This window comes from Bos indicus, chromosome 28 (genome assembly GCF_029378745.1).
Source record: "Bos indicus isolate NIAB-ARS_2022 breed Sahiwal x Tharparkar chromosome 28, NIAB-ARS_B.indTharparkar_mat_pri_1.0, whole genome shotgun sequence".
NCBI classification, from domain to species: domain Eukaryota; kingdom Metazoa; phylum Chordata; class Mammalia; order Artiodactyla; family Bovidae; genus Bos; species Bos indicus.
Window position 1 is genome coordinate 8,306,682 of NC_091787.1, and position 21,658 is coordinate 8,328,339.

General features: G+C 45.2%; 2 protein-coding genes across 6 annotated transcripts in view; one reads left to right on the forward strand and one right to left on the reverse strand.

The window, feature by feature from the left end:
- TBCE (tubulin folding cofactor E) overlaps positions 1 to 15,793 on the forward strand; it is an 89,292-nt gene extending 73,499 nt beyond the window's left edge. For all 3 annotated transcript variants that reach the window (XM_019953901.2, XM_019953902.2, XM_019953903.2), the window contains 12 exons: positions 4,569 to 4,668; positions 5,883 to 5,985; positions 7,445 to 7,521; positions 8,774 to 8,869; positions 9,405 to 9,469; positions 9,562 to 9,626; positions 9,940 to 10,092; positions 10,660 to 10,813; positions 12,183 to 12,251; positions 12,926 to 12,985; positions 15,207 to 15,298; positions 15,498 to 15,793. In XM_019953901.2, coding sequence (XP_019809460.2) covers positions 4,569 to 4,668; positions 5,883 to 5,985; positions 7,445 to 7,521; positions 8,774 to 8,869; positions 9,405 to 9,469; positions 9,562 to 9,626; positions 9,940 to 10,092; positions 10,660 to 10,813; positions 12,183 to 12,251; positions 12,926 to 12,985; positions 15,207 to 15,298; positions 15,498 to 15,590 — 1,127 coding nt within the window. In that variant the 3' untranslated portion in view covers positions 15,591 to 15,793. The remainder of the gene's footprint in view (positions 1 to 4,568; positions 4,669 to 5,882; positions 5,986 to 7,444; positions 7,522 to 8,773; positions 8,870 to 9,404; positions 9,470 to 9,561; positions 9,627 to 9,939; positions 10,093 to 10,659; positions 10,814 to 12,182; positions 12,252 to 12,925; positions 12,986 to 15,206; positions 15,299 to 15,497) is intronic.
- B3GALNT2 (beta-1,3-N-acetylgalactosaminyltransferase 2) overlaps positions 14,395 to 21,658 on the reverse strand; it is a 66,053-nt gene continuing 58,789 nt past the window's right edge. For all 3 annotated transcript variants that reach the window (XM_070781854.1, XM_019953904.2, XM_019953905.2), the window contains 5 exons: positions 19,503 to 19,628; positions 18,788 to 18,947; positions 18,046 to 18,102; positions 16,812 to 16,979; positions 14,395 to 15,282 (listed from right to left, as the gene is read on the reverse strand). In XM_070781854.1, the coding sequence (XP_070637955.1) occupies positions 16,842 to 16,979; positions 18,046 to 18,102; positions 18,788 to 18,947; positions 19,503 to 19,628 (481 nt within the window). In that variant the 3' untranslated portion in view covers positions 14,395 to 15,282; positions 16,812 to 16,841. The remainder of the gene's footprint in view (positions 15,283 to 16,811; positions 16,980 to 18,045; positions 18,103 to 18,787; positions 18,948 to 19,502; positions 19,629 to 21,658) is intronic.

Genomic DNA, 21,658 nt, shown 5'->3' on the forward strand with positions numbered 1-21,658 from the left:
AGGGAGGGAAGTAAATCCTTTCCTTCATTAAGGTTCCTGCTCATGCAGCAATGCGGTTTGAAATCATACCTCAAAAACAAGCTTTTCCAAATTTGTCATCTATCTCTTGTAAGTGTGTTCTTTGTCTTTTGCCCTGTTTCTCTTATGCCCACACCTAAAAATAGAGGAGGTCAGTCTAAAAGAAAAATCATAATAAACTTGCCCTATTTTGTAGTCTGGTAGATTGGAGAAGGAAATGGCAACCCACTCCAGTATTCTTGCCTGGAGAATCCCAGGGACAGAGGAGCCTAGTGGGCTGCCGTCTGTGGGGTCGCACAGAGTCAGACACGACTGAAGCGACTTAGCAGCAGCAGCAGAGCACAGTTCAAGTGCTTCTTGGATCTGCTACAGTCCTAACAAACCTCAAATAAATGCATCTTTTGGCGTTAAAAACAAAAAGTGGCAAGTCAAATAGACTTTCTCTAACTTTAAAAGGTCTTCTCTCAATTCCTTAACCTGCCTCATCTCTGCATAATAGTTTATGCAAAAGACAGCAGCCCATAGGTCTCTCGACTGAGGAGATGCCTGATGAAGAGCTTTCTTTTAGCAAAATATTTCTAACCACTCTGACGCTACCTACCTTGTGATAGGAATTGAAGCATAGCTCCCCAAGCCAGTGTTTCAGAGGTGCAGTCCCTTGGCGCTGGGGTCTGCTGGGACTTGTGACCACTGGTCCTTTCTGCCCGTGAGTAGCGCCCCCACCCCACCTTTGCCCCAGATGCGGTCATTCCCTCTGCAGGTTAGGCAACAGAATCAGGGCATTGAGGTGGGTGTGGAATGGAGCTAGATATGGAGCAAAGTGCCACAGAAGTGCGTGGCGCATTCTATAATCTGCCTGGCCTCCTCCTAAATGGTTTCGGAAGACTGGGAATTGGGTGGTTCAACACTTCATTTTCAGCACAGAGAAAACCTCTGGTCAGCAGAGGGGTTTGGGTGTGCAGATCGGCTGATTGGAGTTGTCAGCAGTGTGCTGGGCAGTCAGCATCTTGCTTGTTTATACCGCTTTCTCCTGGGCAAGAATGTCCCCCAAGACATGAGGCAATGAGGTTTGCTGAGATAATCAAGTCACGGCCTATATTTGCAGACCCAGTGATGAATGCCTTGCACTTGCTGATTGAATTCTCGCCCGAAGCTGAAGGATTGCCTGGTGTGTTTAATCCAGTCGTCGTTTCTAGACTGATCCTTCTCTCAGATCCTTCACTGAGCCAGGGCTGACGGTGGTGGGAGCATGTCAGATCGGAGAGCTTGGCTGGGAAGAGGTGTCTCTGAACTTGGGGAGGAGCCTCTGCTCACAGGAGCGAGAGTGACAGAGCCGGAGCGAGAGTGACAGAGCTCCCAGGACTGTGTGCGCTCAAGTGTGTGTGTGTGTGTGTGCACGCGTGCGTGTATGTGCATGTATGCGTGTGGGGCCACTACATCAGGTTGAAGTCCGAATACAGGTGGTCCCTGTGGAGAAGGAAGTGGCACCCCACTCCAGTACTCTTGCCTGGAAAACCCCAGGGACGGGTGAGCCTGGTGGGCTGCAGTCCATGGGGTCTCGAAGAGTCGGACACAACTGAGCAACCTCACTTTCACTTTTCATTTTCATGCATTGGAGAAGGAAATGGCAACCCACTCCACTGTTCTTGCCTGGAGAATCCCAGGGACGGGGGAGCCTGGTGGGCTGCTGTCTACGGGGTCACACAGAGTCGGACACAACTGAAGCGACTTAGCAGCAGCAGCAGCAGCTGTGCTCTGGACAGGCTAGTAGAAATACATATAATTCTAGCTACACAATGGAAAGCACAAGTGAATGGAGAATGACTGTACATGAACCCTTTCCAACCAGCCTGATGGCCTGGAGTTAGCAGGACTGATGAGAATGAAGGGCAGTGGGTGTTTGACCACCGGTCACAAAAAGCGCCCAGCCCAGCCACTGCACGCGGGTCCGCGTCTAGGGTGGAGCAGCGGTCGGGGCATGGCAGCATGAGGGGCTTCAGTGCAGGGGCAGGAGGAAGGGCCCACGTCAGGGTCAGCCCCACCGCCCCTGTGGTGGCTTTGAGACCCTCAGAGTGAGCAGGTGGCCAAGTGGCTGGGGGAGGAGCTCGGGGGACTGGGCACACTCTGTATCTAGGTGGCCCACACTTATAGCCCTTTTTCCTTCCATGTGGATGGACACCTTCAGGTGGCCGCTGTTCTCCTAGTGGTAGAGGCCCAGCTTTTCTCTGCTGCTTTCTCCACTGACTGCCACTCTGCTGGCAGCAAGCCCTGGAGCGTGAACGAGCACCGTTCTGCTCCGTGTTTCATCATCAGGGCCTAAGAATCCTGCCCCCAGAGTTCTGAGTGTTATTCCCAAGCCTTCGTGCAGTCTGTCCTTTCAGATCTCCTTAGGTCAGGAGCTGGCAAGCTGTCCCCTAAGGAGCCAGGGAATAAATACCTTAGGCCTGTGGCCAACCAGCAAACTGGGATATTGTGTGGATGCTTCCATGACCCCCTCAAATGTAACCATTTAAAACTGTGAACACCGTCCTTAGCTCTCTGGCCTCAGTATGCCCATAGCGGCTGGAGCAGGGTACAGGCTCTGATTTGCCGGCCTGCCTGGGTTCATCCCCTTCTGGGCCTTTCCTCCACCTGTCTTCCCCTCTTCCTGCCTCCTTGTGGAGCTTCTTCATTGGCAAGTCTTTCCTCTCCAACCAGCCCTGTTGATGGACGTCACTATTTGTATTAAAAGTGACTTTCTCCATGTTTTATGGGCAATGATGCCTTGTTGCATTGGAGGCTATAAGAAAATGGGTTTGGGGCTGAGGCTGATTGGGATCTAAACTCACAGCCGTTGGCCCACACCAGGCAGCACGGTTACTGACTGCTCGGTTTTTTTCTTCAGTGAAAAAGCAAAATGCTGCCTGCACCTGGTGGGCTACCAGGATCGTGGGCCGTTGTTCTTTGATTCTGGTCTCTTTCCCTCTGTCGCTGCTCCCCCTCAGTCTGTCTGGCAGGCTGAGGTGCCAGAGGTCAGCACGCCTTTGACCCTTGGCCTTCCTGATGAGACGAGTCCAGCCTGCAGATGCCAGGCTCCTGCACTCCGGCCTCTGTCCCAGTCCTGTCTGTCTACTGTGTGCTACCTCTGTTGGGGTGTCTGTGGTTATCTCACACTGAAATGTCCCCTCAGACATGCTTCTCTGTAGTCTTTCTCCATAACGCGCAGTTCCAGTGACACCAGCCAAAACCCTCAGGGTTAATTTAACTCTTCCTTTTTTCTCGAATCTCATCTGAACCCACTGACAAGTCCCGTCGGCCTCTTCCCTCTGCTGCCCCTCTGGTTCAGGAGCCTCCCGCCTCCCCTTTCTGCTCTGTCTTCGTTTCCTTGCAGCGTGTCCCTTAGCAGTGCAGTAGAATGGCCTTTTAAAAGACCCGAGTGAGCCCACATCAGCAGCTCCCCTTGCAGGCAGAGACTAACAGAGACTTAGCCCTTTGTGATCTGACCTGGGCTCTGGGGCCTCCCTTCCAGTGCCTCCACCCTGTCTGCGCTGGCAAACACGAGCTTGCTGCCCCCACCACAGGCCAAACCCATTCCAACTTCAGGGCGTTTGCTCGTGTCATCCCTTCTGCCCAGATGCTCTTCTCCAGGGTGGCATTCCCTCATTTCCTTCAGCTCTGCTCACAGGTCACCTTCTCGGTAAGGTGGTCTTCGTGAGCACTGTGTATAAATCCTCCCACACCTCCTTTGCTGCAGGCCCAGCTCTGTTACTCTGAGGCATGTCTGTAACTGGCACACCAGAGATGCACATGCTTTTGATGGGCGTGTTCACTGCTAGACACTTGGTTTCCAGTTGTTATTTGCAGGATAGAGGAAAAGTTTCCATACATACTGGAGTAGTGTGTACAGTCCTCCTGGAGCCGGTCCAGCCCTTCAGGCTTTCCTCTGCCTCTTGATGGCACGCACTGCCACCATCCCCTGTGGCATCTGCGGCCTTTCTCTGTCCTGGGTTACCCACTCTTTATTCCTGTACCAGGGATGGTGGGTATCACACCAACTCCATCCAGTCTACAGGGGACCCTCAGAATTCCAGGTCATTCTTAGCCCTTTTGAACATGTCTCCAAAGTAACTGCTCTTGACCCCCTGGAGGCACCTCTCCTTATTTGGGGTCCCTAGGGTGCAGAGTTCAGCAGTAACCCCTGGGAGGAGACGTGCGCTTGACGTAAGGCTGCTGGACAAATCAGTTACCATGTCTGTTGGGTCTTTTCCTTTTTTGTTTTTTTGATGGGGGAGTGATGCTGGAATGGATTATTGTTAGTGACATTCGGTTTGCACTCACTTGATTGCGTCTGCCGCAAGTGTGCAGTATGTGACAGTGCACCTTTCAGTTTCTAGATGAACACCTGGATGATTAAAAAAGGGTAAAAGTAATATGTGCTCGTGAAAAAATTTCAAGCAGACTAGAAAGTATAAAGTGAAAAGGTAAAAATCCCACGTTCCAGAACCGAGGTAATGACTGTCTTGTCTCTTACGCATCTTTCCATATTACTGCTTCTTAACACGTGCATTTAGATATTAGAAGCATCGACTTGTCAAAAAATCTGTTGTCATCATGGGAAGAAGTTATAGATATTGCCGATCAGCTCAAGCACCTAGAAGTCCTTAATCTCAGGTATGAACTGGTAGTTGCCTAACTGCACATGATTATGAAGTCCTAATCTCTCCTGCTCCTTCACAGCATCTCTGTGGGAGTGAGGCGGGGAGGACAGCCGAGTTGAATTTATTGAAGTTTAACGTATTCTTTAATATTCTTTGATCCTAGTTTTTTAAATGGTCACATGAGGTGATTCATTAATAGGGAATGTGTTTCACTTTTGATTAGATGGAACATTAGGTTACCATGTCAAACTGGAAGGTCTTCATGTTTTTTTACAAGCCTGACCATAGAAGATGGGCCATCTGGGTACCTTGATATTTAACTGGGGAGAAGGAGATGTGATTAAAAGTGCTTGTTCATTCTGAACCCTCTAGCCTTTAATTGCTTTAGGAATGAGTTATTTTAGTGGAGGTACTGTTTAATTCACTTCTGATAAGGGCTTTTCACTGAGCTCTGTATTTTACTGATGTTTGCCAAGCCTTCTTGAGTATCTGATTAGTTTTAATCTCAGGAGCTAACTTTCCAAGGGCTCAGCCAGGTTTCCCCTTTCACATCTGAGCCAGCCTCACACATACAGGTGAGTTGTACCTGACTCAGGCAGGTTCAGCAGAGCAGATAAACAGGCCTAAATTAATTATTCTTCCAAACAGAGCAAAGAGTATATTTTGACCCATAGTATCACCTCCTCTAGAAATAAGGGTTAATGTGCTTTATTTAATGATATTTTCCTTCAAAATGACAAGATATGGGGTACCTTCTGAAAAAAGATGTGGGGTAACTTCTGAGATTAGGATCTTGAGAGGGAACTTAAAGGGCAGCAATTTATTTCGTCCATACTCACAGCAGGCTTTGTTCAGAAGCAAAATTCTAGCTCACAGTCCAGCACATCTGTAAGACTCTTGAGAGCAGGACTGAATTTTACAGCATGCAGAACAGCAGCTGACCTCACAGATCGCCGCCTGAGCCTCGTGTTTCAGATAATCTGCAGCCTCACCTGGCAGCCTAACCCTATGAACACACCTTTTCATGTCAGATACCAGTGAATTGTGTATTGTAACTATTAAAAATTAGGTAGTCTTGACACATTTTGTTTTTAATATAATTGCATTTTAAGGTTGAAACAAACCAGACCCCTCATGTTAAATCCCAAACTGTTGCCTTCGGTGACCATCTCAGCTGGGCCTCCTCTGTCGCAATAATAAGCTTATCATGTCTTTTCTTCTACACAGTGAAAATAAACTAACATTTCCCTCGAGCTCACCATCTCCAACCGGAACATTTTCTACGCTGAAGGTTTTAGTCCTTAACCGGACAGGAATAACATGGGCAGAGGTAATATGTCTCTTTGGTTTTGTTGCTCAGTTGCTCAGCTGTGTCTGACTCTTTGCTTTTTACCTAGTAATAAGTAGTTTTAAATTCTTGGTTAAAGGAGGGAGTGAAGCGCAGCGGTGGCTTCATTTTAATCATCCTGTTATCCAGATAACAAGGGTCTTTTAAACAGCCTAACAGAAGGGGGTTACAAAATCCTCGTAGTTAGTAGAATTTTCTGTCTCTGAATCCGCCCTCTCTTTCTTGGCTCCTCTGGTTAGTTCTGGTGTCTCCTGAGCGGTTTGCACCAAGTGCACACCAAGCTTTGAAAAGCCTTTCAGCTCTCCCAATTTTCCCAGGAGTGATCTTAGGGCTGAGGCCGAGCCGCAAAGGGTTCTCATACCCTTTTCTTGTTTGGGGTTCAGCTCCTCGAAGCCACTGCTCAGGTACCCAGCTGGGTTTGAAAGTGGACTCGTGAGTCCTGGGCCGGGCCGCCTCTGCAATCTAGATCTGGTACTACTCGGCTCGGTCAGAGGTTGACTGACTCCACACATCGAGAACACTGCGATTTCAAACCAAGTGCGGATAAGTGCACCCCAGCCAGGGTGTGCATCTGTGAAGTCCCGCCGGGGGCCTCTGGAGGACAAGTGGCCTTGCCCTTGGGCTGTCCGTGCCTCCACCACCTGACTTCTTCCTTAAGGGTTTCTCCATGCAGAACGGGAAGGAAGGGCACAGTGGAGGTGGCAGTCCCGTCCAGTGAGAAAGTGTAAAAACAGTTATGGAGAAAGTTTGTCCTATTAGCACGTTCTCTATAAACCCAGATTGGCATCGAGACGTGAGGAAAGGTGTTTAACATCAGTTTCCTTCTGTTGGTTAAGTGAACTGTATCTAATAATGAGAATGTGGTAGTTACCATCCCCAGTTCCGCTTTGTACAGGTCAGGATACGCCTGGATGACGGGCGGATGCCTACCCTGATGGGTTCCGGGTGCCCGAAGTTTGTGCTCCCGTTATTGAAGCTCGGTCCCTTAACACCATAGTCGTATCAGCTGTCCACCAGCACTCCTCGGAGAAGGCAATGGCACCCCACTCCAGTACTCTTGACTGGAAAATCCCAGGGACGGAGGAGCCTGGTAGGCTGCAGTCCGTGGGGTTGCTATGAGTTGGACATGACTGAGTGACTTCACTTTCACGCATTGGAGAAGGAAATGGCAACCCACTCCAGTGTTCTTGCCTAGAGAATCCCAGGGACGGGGTAGCCTGGTGGGCTGCCGTCTATGGGGTCGCACAGAGTCCGACACGACTGAAGCAACTTAGCAGCAGTAGCAACCAGCACTCCTGGCCTGAGACAGAATCTGTAACAAAATGTCCAAAGGCATTTATTTCTAAAACAGGAGCCACACTGAATTCATGTGGAAGTTCTAGTAATAAACACACGGGGGAGTGACTGAGGCCTCTCCACCCTGACTCGAGTTTCCCCTCAGGTGCTCCGCTGTGCCTCTGGCTGGCCTGTCCTTGAGAAGCTGTACCTTGAATCTAACAATATCGTCATTTCAGAAAGGTAACCAGGGTTTACATCAATGCATCTGTCACCATTTAGCCATTCTTTTTATTTTTAGTTCAAAACATTTACATTTATTGAAATACTAGTTTTTCCAAACATCAAGAGTAGAGAGATGTAATCACATTCTCCGAGAAGTAGCTGTATATCATTTAGTCATTCTGAATAAATAAATGCTCCTAATTATACCTAATTTTTAGAAGAGTTTTCAAATAAGAAAAACACTTACTATTCATTGCCCCCTCAAATTAGACTGTCAATTCAAACTTCACTAAGAGGTTCTAATTGAGGAAACCCCATCAGAGTAAAAGTTTTAAGTTAAATATTTTTAAGCTTTGAATTGTATTAGTTTTACATATGTAATTTCTAAGTGGAAGTTCTGTAGGATGACCTGTAAGGATTAAATAATGGATTTTGAATTAGCATTATCTGCTCAAGGTCAGTGTACCAATGTACAGCCCTCCACACCCCCAGTTTTGCATCCACAGATCCAACCAACCACAGATCGAAAATACTCAGGAAAAAAAAAAATTTCAGAGAGTTCCTTAAAAGCCAAACTGGAATTTGCCATGCATTGGAACTGTTTATATCGTATTAGGTGTTTTAAGTACCCTACAGGTGATTTATAATATATATACGTTATAGGCCAAGACTGTGTCATTTTCTATAAGGGACTTGGCATTCTCAGGTTGTGGTATCCTTAGGGGTCCTGGAACTAATTCCCCGGGGATACCTAGGGATGACCCTGTATGTAAAAAAAGCTTGTTGTCTTGTCAGTTTCATAGGTTGTCGCCTAATCCTCCTCTCTTGTTGGTATCATTAGCGTGTAAAATAAACATGGACAAGTTTATAGCAAATTCTCCAAGGAGTCCAGTGAATGAAATTACTGTTCAGAATGATTCTATTTATTATATAGACACAGTTTTTTAAAAAAAACTTTTAATTTTGGATTCACATACATTTATAAGATGTATATATGTAGCCAGAGATCACCTGTACCCATTCCCCAGTTTCCCCCACTGGTAACATCTTGCAGAGCTATGGTCAGTATCACAGCTAGGACCCTGGCCCGGTCAAGATAAGAACATTCCCATCACCACCAGGATCCTTTATGGGGCCTTTTATAATATCATACACTTGCCTCCCACCCCACCCCCACACCCCTGATCTCTCCTTAACACCAGAGCCAGGGATTTTAAGGCTGTATCTTTGAAAACAAATCTGTGTGAAAAAATTTTTATCTTCCATACAGGCCAACTGATGTTCTACAGACAGTGAAGTTGTTAGACCTTTCCTCTAATCAATTAATTGATGAAAACCAGCTGTTTCTCATAGCGTATCTGCCCAGGTAACCTGCTCCTAAAATGCCTGTTACAATAGAATTTAGTAGATTTTTAGTGAATGGATCCTATGCTGTATATACTTTCTCAGTGGAAATATAGTGATGATGGAAATCCCAAATTCAGTTAATTCCCTTTGGGAAATTTTTATTTGAATTCACGAAATGACTTGTCAACCACGTACAGTGTAGTCTGTGCCTGTACTGTGATACTCGAAGGATGAATATTTTGGCCCTGATGCTAATATCACAAGTTTTCATTCAGTGAGCTTGGGGAAGTCCCTGTCTCTTTCCTGAGACCCATTCAGCACCTGGCACAGCAGGAGGCACCCGGTGTTGTTTTGGTGACTCAGAATCCATCAGAAGGTGGCACAGCAAGTCTGCTTTGTGTGCCATACATTGGACTTTATGGTTCCTAAGCATCTCACACAGGATGAAAACCTAGGGTGTAGGAAAACATGTACATACAGATCTAGTCTGCTCGGATAGCACGTAGCATTTTATATTGTTCTGTGTGATCAAATTGCATGTTTTTACGTTTCAGATTAGAACAACTCATCCTCTCTGACATTGGAATCTCCTCTATACATTTTCCGGACGCTGGAATCGGTACCTAAGATCACCCAGTCCCCCTCCCCCGGCTGCTCCAGCCTTCAGCTTTCTCTCCCTTCTGCTGTGTAACTTAATGCTCTCTCTTCTAGGGTGCAAAACCTCCATGTTTCCTTCCTTGCAGTACCTTGTACTAAATGACAATCAGATAGCACAGGTAAGTGTCCTCAGAACGTGTGCACTGCGTTACTTATTTCCACTCTCAGGATGCTGTTTGTAGGCTCCTGCTCTTAAGGAGTATTTTAAGGTCAAAGAGAAACACTTCCTCAGAGTGAAACTCCTCATATAAACCCATACGTCAGTTTCCACAGCACAGTTGTAAAGTACCTGGTTTTCCTGGTGGGTGCTCGCTGTGGGATGAAATTCCTTGTCTCCGATGGAACTGGGGGCTTGCTTTTCTGCTACTGGTTCAAATACTCTGTTGAAAAGTTAGCCTGAAACATGTTTTTTTCATGTGTTTTGGATTTCAGTGGTCCTTTATGAACGAGCTGGATAAGTTGCAGAGTCTGCATGCGCTGTCCTGCACGAGAAACCCCCTGACTGAAGGCAGCAAAGATGCCCAGACCACACGGCAGTTCATCATCGCCAGGATCGGTCAGCTGAGGACCCTGAACAAGTGTGCGGTGAGTGCCAGTGTCCTGGGGAGGTATTTCTTAAACTGGAAATGAAATGGTCCAGTGTAAGAGACGCTGGAGCTGAGGATCATAAAAGCAGTCAGATATCACTTCCTTCAAATGGTATTATCCACGTGCACTTGAGTCGTGGCAGTTCTTTCTGGCCTAGCAGGTGGGGTTACACTCGGACGCCTGCAGAGAAACCACTCTTCGGCTGCTCCAGTCCAATTTATTGTCACTTAGCAGGGCTGGGCGGCGGAATACTAGGAACTCTCTCAGTAAGTCAGCTATTCCAGCCCAACAACCTCATGCTGTGGCCTCGGGCCTCAGGCAGGCTCCGTCCAGAAACTGGTCCGTGGGCAGATACACTCATGAAGAAAAGGATAAAACTGAGATCCGTTGTTCTTTTTGAATAAACTCATGGATCTACGAATGTTAAAAAGGAAAGGCAGAAATTTGTCTCGTTGCCTCAGTTTTATTATTCTCTCCGGGTAGGCAGTGGAGAAGGATAGGGTGCCAGACACACATATTAGAAAAATGCTTTAATAGATTTGCTTTTTTCTCACATCCCTGTAGATTGAACCAGAGGAGAGGCGTGGGGCTGAGCTCGATTACCGAAAAGCATTTGGAAATGAATGGAAAAAGGCCGGGGGACATCAGGATCCAGAGAAAAACAGGCCAAATGAGGAATTTCTCGCAGCCCATCCTAGATACCAGGCACTCTGCCTCAGTACGTACTGTGCGCCAGGGCCCTCGCCTGGGCATGGGGGATCCCCACTGGGACAGGGTTTCCTGTGGGTGTTAGGGGAGGTCCTCCGTGTTGTTGCTTTTCTCCGTTGGGCATCTAAATGGACAAGAGGGGCTCCTGCAGCTCTCGGGGAGCAGGTAATTACTTAAACAGTTGTCTTTAGAGAAGGCACATCTGCAGCACCTCAGCGGGGGAGGGGAGAGCAGCTCTTCACCAGAAGCTTGTCTCTCCACGTACTCACCCAGCTTTCAGTTTCAGGAGGGTGGGTACTGCTTCCTCCTTTTAGGAAGGGCAGGAAGGACTCCAGGTCATCCCAACCCTGGCTGTACTCTGGGGAATCTTTTTAATGAAGAGCATTTAATGTGGAACCTAGGCACTGGTATTCTTTGAAGCTCTGCGGGTAATTTTATCGTTCATGAGTTGCACATTGTCTTCCTGAGTGCTCGCCCATCCTGGCGCCTGGTGGGCAAGGCGCTTCCTGACCTGCTCCAGCCTGGCTCCCTGGACACCGACACTCTGACTCCAGGGCTCCTTGTCCCTGATGTACTTTCCATTTTGTTTTGACTTCATTTTTATTCCAAATTTCACTTTTATGCAGTTTCTCTTTTATATCTTTCCTAATATGAGCTCACTGCATAAACGCTTCAGGCTGAAACATCTTTGAGGAAGAAAAGCTGCCTGTGGGAATCGCTTTCAGATTACTCCATTAGCTGGCCCGACTTCCTGGCCACTTGAGGTGAATTCTGAATCACTCAGGGGCAGGGAGGTGAAGGATCTAAAGCTGCCCTGCAGGTATGGCTCAGGTCTCCCCTCCTGCCATGGTCTGGCCAAAGGTGGACGGCAGTCCCTCCTCCTCTTCTTTCTGCCTTGCGTAGAGGCTGCTTTTCTTGGCAGTGTACCTGGCTTCCAGTGGTGGTTCTGAGCACCCAAGCCAGCACTGCGCATACTGGCTGAAACCTAGTGACAGAGCCCATGAGTGTTTTTCTCAGGATCCAGAAGGACAGGAACTGTGACCAAAGGTGAAATTTTGCATCCAAGTACCTGCAGGCACAGCCTCACCAGTCTCTCGGGACAGTGTCTCCCAGGATCAGTGATGTGACACGCAGATGACAGAAGGGTTCCAGGCTTGGAAGCGGTTGCCGTCTGTCCTTCCCTCCAAAAAATACAGTAACCAAGTAACCAGATAAAAGGAAGCAGAGCCCAGGTTCCCATCCCAGTCGCAGCTGGGTTCATCCTGGGACAAGAAAAGGCTAGGTTGACACTTACCTATACATTTCTTCCCACCCCACCCCACCCCCCACAGTGGCCTTTTGGTTTATCATCCTTCTTTTTCTTTTTTCTTCTTAAACAGAATATGGTGCACCTGAAGATGGGGAACTGAAAACACAACAACCATTTTTGCTCAAAAACCAGCTACTAAGTAAGAACTCCACATTCAAAGACTGCTGATTTATATTCGAGTCCTTAGATGCTAAAACAGATGGTGATGAGTGAAAGTTGCTCAGTCATGTCTGACTCTTTGCGACCTCATGGATTATACAGTCCATGGACTTCTCCAGGCCAGAATACTGGAGTGGGGAGCCGTTCCCTTCTCCAGGGGATCTTCCCAACCCAGGGATGAAACACAGGTCTCCCACACTGTGGGTGGATTCTTTACCACCTGAGCCACCGAGGAAGCCCTGATGGTGACCTAATAAGGATTGTTTTTTTCTCTTAAGTAAATATCTAGACAGGCACTTTAATTTTTAAGGAAACGATCTCAAACATACCTACATTCTAATGTTGAACATACTTATTTAACAGTGTTATAAATGTAGGAAGTATCTGAATAGTGAGTTGAACTCTGATTTGGAAATTCATAAACTTAAAAACCTAGGTAACTGTCAGGACAGAAGTACTAAAGGGAAAGCAGTAGAATGTTGGTCTAGCTATTTTTCTTGCTGTAATTCAGTGAAGTAGTAATAGAAGGAATTTGTATTCCTGTTCCTTTAGTGGGATCTGAGCTGCATTCTTTGGTCACTCCTGTTAATATGTGTATGATTTAAACTCTTCCTCCAGCAGGGCTCAATTAATGTCAGTCTTTTTACTTTCAAGCACTGAAGATAAAATATCCCAATCAACATGATCAGAAAGTCATAGAGAAACAACTGCCGGGTAAGAATGGATGTCTCTCTCCCCTCTTTCTGCTTTTGAATCGCTGGCCCTCCCATGAGGCAGCTGGAAGCAGAACAATTCATTCAGAGTGTGGGCTTTTACAGCTTGTAAGTATTCACTAGTCTTCTACATTCTGAAGTACAATTGATCATGCTAAAACTACTCCTCCTGTGCGCGCTTCCCCCCAGAAAGTTCGAGTCTCCCGTAGCTTCTTGGCTTGTCTGGAGAACAGTTTTAGAATCAGGAGCCCCTGTGTGCGGTTACTTCTTTACCCAGAGGAGGAGCCTAAGGACTTGCCCTTCAGGGGCTTCCACAGGCCCCCTGCTGGCTAGTTCTCACAAGGCTGCTCTGGGGGCTCTTCTGGGCCAGAAAAACAGTGGCGTTGGCTTGAGTGCTTGCTACTCCTTACCAGTCAGGAGCCCCTGCAGAGATAGCTCGTGGACACTGTTTAATGGACACATTTGAAATAGTTTTCTCTCAAAAGATCAGTGTAACTTACCTTTCACTCAAAAGAGAAACATAGTCTGACTCTTAAGATTAAACTTGATTCACAGTTAAATACTAAAATATAAACAGCTTAAATTTAGCGCAGTGAGGACTTGAAGAAGTAAAATATCGTAAATGACTCTAGTGAAATACCCTTCTATTTGCCTGTCAGTGCAGTGAATTCACATTGATTTTTATCAAATAAAATAAGGTTATCCTGGTATTCTTTATGGAGGGCTTTTGTTGTGCCCAAAGAAATACCTTTACGATTGAAAACCATCATCTAATAGCAACTTACCAGTATTGCTCCATTTTTCCTTACTAGCAACCCAGTTTCTATTCCTGTGACATGTAATTTTGCTACTGTTACATAATGCTGAATTAAAATTAGTGGTTCCCCTTCATTTCTGTTTTCAAACTTAAATACTGCCAGTAAGGACCCTAATGGGAACAGGCAAGTGAGAGAGGACCAGAACTTTTTGTTAATATAATTGATTTTGGACATGTTTGCATTTTTCCTTCTTTTACATGAAGTCAACTTGCAGGAATGCTCAGGAATGCTCTTATTAGGTCTGTGTTCCTCTAACTGGGGCCGTCCTTTCCCCCTGGAACAGTCACCGTGTTCGTGGGCTGAGCTTTATTCACCTTCAAGTAGAATTAACAGATTAGACTAATATGGAGAAATTATATGTAATAATTATGCTATAAACAATTTAAATCTGAGTCGTATATTCTCTAAACTCAGCAGTCGGGAGTTATTAACCCATCACTAACCACCCTGTGAACAAGGAAAGCCAGTCTACCTAAACCCTTTGAAAGGACAAGATTATCCATATTCACAAATAAAAGAGCAAACTATGTCGATCGACATTATAAATGTCCATTTAGTGTCTGTTTTCAATACATAAACAAGAAAAGGCAAGTTTTTATTCTAAAATAAAGATAACATTTATTATCACAAGTTGCATAAAGACACAGCTTTTACAAAAATGTTTGATAGAAAAATATTTTTCTGAATACATGTGATATCTGTAGGAACACCACACTATTGCTGTACTTCCAGCTAAAGCTTCAGAAAAACTATTTCTCATAATCAGAATTTCCAATATTTACCACAGCCCATCTTTGGAAAGAAGTTCATAGTGTTTTCTGAACGAGCCAAAGCATGTCCTCATTCGGTTATGCCCCTGGGCCCAGTGGTCCCCTGCATGTGTGTGCTGCACACACACACACCACAGCGATTAGACTGGGAGCACGTGGGGCAGTAGTCTACACACCTCACTTTACAGAGGAGGGAACTAAGGCCAGAGAGACTGATACAAGTCCTCACCGAGCCCAAACCTGACGCCAGCATCCTTTAAGTAAGTAATCACAGGTTTAAAAAGTTAATGATTTCACTCACATTTACTTCTGTGCTGAGAATGATTTCTGGTTTATTCAGAATGAGGAGGAAATATTAAATACCACAGACATGATACGAAAAGTCATCATCAAAGGGCACTTAGGTCTGACATCAGCTCCGTTTTCCCACAGCCTCCCGAACAAGCCCCTAAGTGGTGTGACACCCTGGTCTGGTGGCCCACGCTGGGTGTGAGCTGTCCCCTGGTCGTTGCTTGGGTAAACGGAGTACGGAAGGACAGTGACAGCTCTCGTTACCAGTGTGGTCTTGGCGCGTGAGCTCGACTTACAGGTAGCTGTCACCTGCGAGAACTGATGTTTTTCTTTTCCTTGACAGACTCCATGACAGTCCAAAAGGTGAAAGGCTTGCTGTCACGTCTCCTCAAAGTTCCTGTGTCAGAACTTCTGTTGTCCTACGAGAGTCCCAAAGTAAGTTGCCCAGAAAAAACGCAAAGTCAAGCTGAGTGTCCCACAGAGTTTCCCACAGTATGACTCACTGTTAAACTAAGTCTTCATGCAACATGGTTTGGTTCTGAATAGAAACCATACATCTTTGTTGGGGTGTGTGTGGGTATATGTGTTTTGCCACATCTGTCTTAATCACCCCACCTCTCTGCTCTAATTTTAGATGCCGGGCAAAGAGGTTGAACTAGAAAATGACCTACAGCCATTACGGTTCTACTCTGTGGAAAATGGAGACTGTCTCTTAGTGCGATGGTAACAGCAACCAATAAAATTCAGAGGTTTGACAATGTAGCATGACTGGGTTTCACTGAAAATAAATGACATCTTGGGACAATTCTTTCCCAAACAAAAGAGGTTTACAACTTGCTCTAAGTATAGAATAGCTGTATTTTTTCATAGGGAAGAAAACATTTCTAGGCATGTATATAACAGCAATAATAAAGGCTTTGCACCTACTAATGATTTTCAGATTTTATTTCATGGTTCATGACTGTATTTCATTATGAGAAGATGTAAGTACTAAATAGAACCTCACTAGTCTAAAAATCTGAAGTTAATGATGTATTTATAAGTATTAATGGAATGCTCAATTCATACTATTGGTTTAAAACATTACTAAAATGATTTGGCTGATTTGGGAAAATCTTTAAACTGAAGAAAGCATATCCTCTATGTAATATATATGCTATGATCTCTCTTCTTAGTCGCACTGTTTTTTAGAGTGCTCACAAAAATTATGTGCTTTTCCCTACAGTTATACCCTAAACTGAGCATACATTCTTTCTAACGAAGATTACCAGCTCTGATTGAAAATCACTTATATTAGGTAAACATTTTACAATGGAAGAAAGCAAAATTAATTGTTTCATCTATTTAGAAATATCTTTTCCTATGGTATTAAAACGCTGAGAGGTATGATTTTACTTATATTGATAAAATTTTAGCATAAAAAAAGGAGTATTAATATAGCTGTGATCTTCAGGATTTATGTTAAATGGCAAAAGAATACTTGGAACTTAGTCTACTGAATGAATTTAAAACCAAGGTCCAGATGTGAGAAATACAGTGGTTCCTTTTCAGGCTGCCCACTTCATTCAGAGATTTACAAAATCTGACCTGATTTCCAGAAATCCCCACTTTGGTGTAAGTGACCACAGGTCACACAGCATGAGTTCTTTTTGGCCTGTAATTATCCTACTTAGCTGTCCAGAGCTAGTCTGCATTCCAGGCTGAAATTCAGACTAGAATACTCAACATTTCTGAACTAGGCCAAGTTTTAACCAAAATGATAGGTAATGAATTACTAACTAGAAATGATGCAATAGGACTCAGGAATGTTGTTTTTTAAAAAGGAAATTTTGTGCAAATGTTAAGAAATATCACATTGGTGAGAAGTGAAAGTGCCAGCTGAGAATTATCCTGAAAGACCGTACAATCTGCGGCCAAACCTCAGGCTTCTGCTCAGCCATTCGCCCACCTTGACCTTTAACACAGCAGATCGACCTCATCATCCTCTTCCTTCGCACCGACAAGGGTCACCGCAAAGCTCCTTTAGTCTCCACAGCTGCGTGAGCTCCTGCGGGGAGTACTGCGGGGAAGACAGCATTCCTGGTTCACAGGTCTTCTCACAGAGCCACAGGCTGTCCTGTTGGAACACAAAATGCAGGCTGACCCCCTACTGCAGACAGAACGGGTGTTCACGGGCACTTCCAGAGCCCGCTGAGGTGGCGGTCATTTCAAAGACGAGCGCGTGTGCGAACGCACTCAACTTATGGGGCACAGGGAGAGGGCAAGGCAGTGACCCTGAGACCCTGGAACAAAGAAACAGTGTGGGAACCACAAATGCAGCGTCTCATCTTTGCTACTGGAGAAAAGCTGGCCCAACAGCACTGTGAACAAGAGCAAGTGTTCTGGAGAACCGGTTACGGTATTTGGGGGGACAGAACCAGGGCTTTCTAGGTATTACCCAGTTTAGTTCTCACAATAACCTGTGAGCTAGGAATTATTTCCTTGTCATGAATGGGAAACTCAGTGAAGAAACTTGCTCCAGGTCACAGTGAAGTTCATGCTGGTAGGCTGAGTAGGAAGGGTTAAAAAGGAGTCTTATCAGAGTTCAGGTTCTCACCCACCAGCCTACTTCCCAGCTCCATGGACTGGCTCTGCTTCCAATAATATCAGAGTGCAGATTCCATTCAATTTGAGAACATAAAAAGGAGGGACATAATAATCAGACTCCTTCCCACAGAGAGCTGTGGCCCTGATGGCTGAGCACCTCCAGGGGTATTAAAGGAAATGGGAGGCTTTCTGTCTCTGCCCTGACCTTAGGTGGCTGGGTTGGGGAGGGTCTCCCCTGAGCACCTGGAGCCACAGCCCCCACTTAGGTGGGCACACTGCTGGAGTCTCATTCTGTGGAACCGTCTCACGGCCAGGATCTGAAGTCAGCCAACTCCTTTAAGTTTTAAAGCTGCAAAGAATTGAATGAAATGTATAAAAACATATAACACTTGACTCATTGTGGGTAGGACAACTTCTATTTAAAACACTTCCTTTTTGCTTTATGAGACCCTGGCCGATGATGGTAAATTAAATCAAGTGCACAGTTGTTACGACACTAGAAGACTTTGTATTCACAGTTTCTGCCCAAGGCTGGATAAGAGAAACTCACTTACCTCTTCCGAGCCCTGCGGCCAGCCCTGCTCAGGCTTGCTCACCTGGTATCTTTTAGGTCCTATGGCTGCCATCCAAATGCCCATGCTTACATCTTCACCCTACACATGCCCCAGAAGGTTCAGAAAGTAAACATTTCAGTGCTGCCTCATTGGTTAAGACAGTGTCACACCCACTCCCATATGTACTCTTTGTACTTGTTTTCTAATTACTCTAGTATGAGATGCTGAGCACGTTTTAACACTGATACACAAAGTAAAAGCTGCTGGTCATCATTCACATGAAGCAAACACGCCACAATGAAGTGAGACTATACACTAAGCAGGCGGCCAGCCCCTCTGCATGGACCTTAAACTTCCAGCACCAACAGTATGAAAGATACTGTGGATCTGAGACCCAGGCAGAGCTGTTTTATTGACACTGTCACCAGAATCAGCAAAAAAAAAAAAAAAAAAGAAAGCAAGCTTATATTCATAAGAAGGAAGACTAAGCACACTGAAGACTAAACCTTTACACTCCTCCAGGGACTATGCCTTTAAATACAGGCTGAAAATGTAAGAAGTTACGTTCAAAAACGACTTAGGAATAAGATTTACAGCCAAGGTTTAAGGGATAGAAGTGTATCCCTAACCTCTGAGGGCTGCTGATTCCTATATAGAAGGAATACCATACATTCCCCAAGGGAAGCTGCTCTGCTTTTAGGGCTGAAATACGAGGTCGAGTTAAAAAAAAAAAAAAAAAAACCTGCTTGATGAGTGGACTTTTAGGTCAGAAGTCCTTAATTACCTGGTAGGTCTTCAATCTCCCCGAGTTGCCAGCAAGCCAGTGGACGATGTCCCTGGAGATAACATACCCTGACCCACACGCAAAAGCGGGGTATGCAGGGCTGGGGTATTCCAGCTCCTGCCACTTCCCAGTCCGGTCAACTGCCCAGTTCAGTCTGAAACTAAGATTGAAAGTGAGTCGGCTTCTGTTTGGACACAGGTCCTCCCTACCACTAGCTAAGCCTGAGTCCTTAACTGACACCGCAAAGGAACAAGTTACAGAAGCAAGGAAAGAAGAGGTTATTTTTTTAGTCTTAAGGGATTAAGTATCTAGTGGTGTTTTTTATATAAAGACTGGTATGTTAAATTCTCTCATGGAGTTTCCGAATCATCTTGCATAGATATATTTAAAAAATAAATGAAAAATAAATCACTACTCCATATTTAGAGACATAGCAAATGGTTTCAGAAATGTATCATACATTTAAGGAAGAGCAGCTTCTAATTTCAGTAGTACTTGTAGGGCACGGTGATGAAAGTCACGTTAATTTCCCCCCTTCATTACATTAGCCTGAGATTTTCCATTTAAAAGAGTTTTTTCCCCTTTAATTGTAAATTAATAAAACATAGTAACTCAGGAGCCTAACAGGGAACTTTCCTATCTCAGCCATATTTTTTTAACTACATGTGCTCAGTACATGAAATGAACATCGATGGGCTAACAATGTTTAACTTACTTTCCCCACCAAAAATTAGGCCCGTCCAGATTCTTGAGGGCGATTCTATTAAACACAGCTTCCAAGTCTATATAACAGTCGTCATCTGTCTTTAGCAACAAATCAAAGCTGGTTGTTTCCACAGTCCTGTTGGCGAAAAGAGGGATACAGAGTCAGGGCACCCCTCCAGTATCAAGAGCACCTGCCCTAAGAGGAGACGGCTGCTGCCAACGAGTCCTCACTCGATGTTAGCAGAGTGGCCCAGCAGACGGGGGCCGAGCCGATCTGAAAGGTGTTAAGGACAAGAACATGATGGAAAAAAAGATTTCGCTTAGATGGAACATACAGTCAAACGCTTCTTAGGCCTTGTGCAGGTCAGGCCAGCGTGTCTGTCGAGCAGCAGAACTTTGCCCCTTGCATTCCTAACAAGAGGCCCAGGGTGAGGACACAGGTCCTTTCACAGAACACCGGCGCACGGAAGAATGTGTTCTTTGCTGCCATCTATACTGTACTCGCGATTTATGGTGTTTAAAAAGCTGAGTTAAAACACTGAAATACATTTCCCCTTAGAAACGATCTTCAGTAGTTCAGCCATCACCAACGACCTTCTGGAAGGCACAAAAGGGTGACTTCATTTATCTAGACGTTAAAAAGTATCTAATGGCAACTACAGACGAAACTGACTCTTCAGTTTCACACTGCCAACCCCTGCACCTCTTTGTTAAAAAACCCAGTCTTGGTAAGTAAGAACCAGTAAGATGACAGAAATTTGAACTAAGAAATCTGGAGAAAAGGTTTCATTAGGTCACAAAATGGTGAATTTTAACAACAGATCCACAACCGAAAGCATAACCCTATGTTTCTCAAGTTTTATTTTCCGTTAACAGCAGAAGATATACATACTATTTACTTGCTAATCAGAAATAAACTTCCATGATAAGGGACACTGAGGTCACTGATGGAGCCCCTGGATAAAGATGAATGAATAACAAAGATGTCATTTACAGTGTGGAGGGTCGACTGGGACGAGTGGGAAGCGGGTCTGGACACGCAGCCTGTTAATAGATCGCTGCAGTGTCCTGGCAGACATGAGGGCCCAGAAGAGACAGCGGCAGAGAGACTAAGATCACAGAGACATGCAAGCAGAAAAGACAAAACCTGAACTTCTACAGTGGAGAATCAGCTCCCTATAGAAAGCCCTAGAACTCCGCAGTCCTGATCTCCACCACCTGGACCTCCACTACCCCTCCTCACCTCTTCACGTCCTTGCCTTGGCCCCACCAGCAGAAGCCCATCAGTGGCCTCGAGCTAAAAGAAGGTTTTTCTCACTACAGCTGTCAAACTTAATCCTGGTGTTCTGGGCATACCCACACCTCCAACTCTTTTTTATATCTGCCCTCTAACCACAAGAGGACTCCAAAATTATACTAACTAGCCCCAGCTATGAAACTACATAAATGAATTTAACTGTCTATCCCTCAGGACCAGAAGTTGGTAATTTCCCATGAGCAACAGAGAAGAACAGAAGGGACAGCCTTTGGGGCTCATCAAGCAACAAGCTCTCTGATAAAGTTTTAAAAAAAGACAAAAGATGTACGTATACTTAATGTGTTTGATCTAGACAGAGTTGGAAGGTTTTACATCTATAGTCAGCGTAGACAGTATCAGAGGCTCAACAGAAAGTTATGGGACTCTAGAGTAACTTAGTAATATTAACAACTACTTGTATTCAATTAATAAGTTACTATATACTTACTGTTGGTATTAAAAGGAATTACAACCAAGACCCAAGAAATACTGGAGGGTCTGGGAAGTAACAATATGGTAGACTCTAAGGGTTGTTGAATTTCATCTTACTAAAGGTTTTGGAATCAGGGCAGGTAGTTTTTCAATGAGTGGAGGACAGAACAGAAATACAATGTGGATGTTCAGCTGAACAGAACTCAGATCAGTAACCTGGGTGTGAGTGACTGTAAATGGGAGATATTAGGTGGGTGGGGATGAAAACCACTTTCAAACTCACTGATTTTCACCTAATGTTGGCTCCAGACAACTATGGAAAAGCAGGAATGACTCAAAGTGAGCCATCTTTTACCTTGCTTTTGATTAATAGCACTCACATTATGGATCTGCTAAGAGAAAGAAGGCACCATTTCAGAAGATTAGTCCTCACAAAG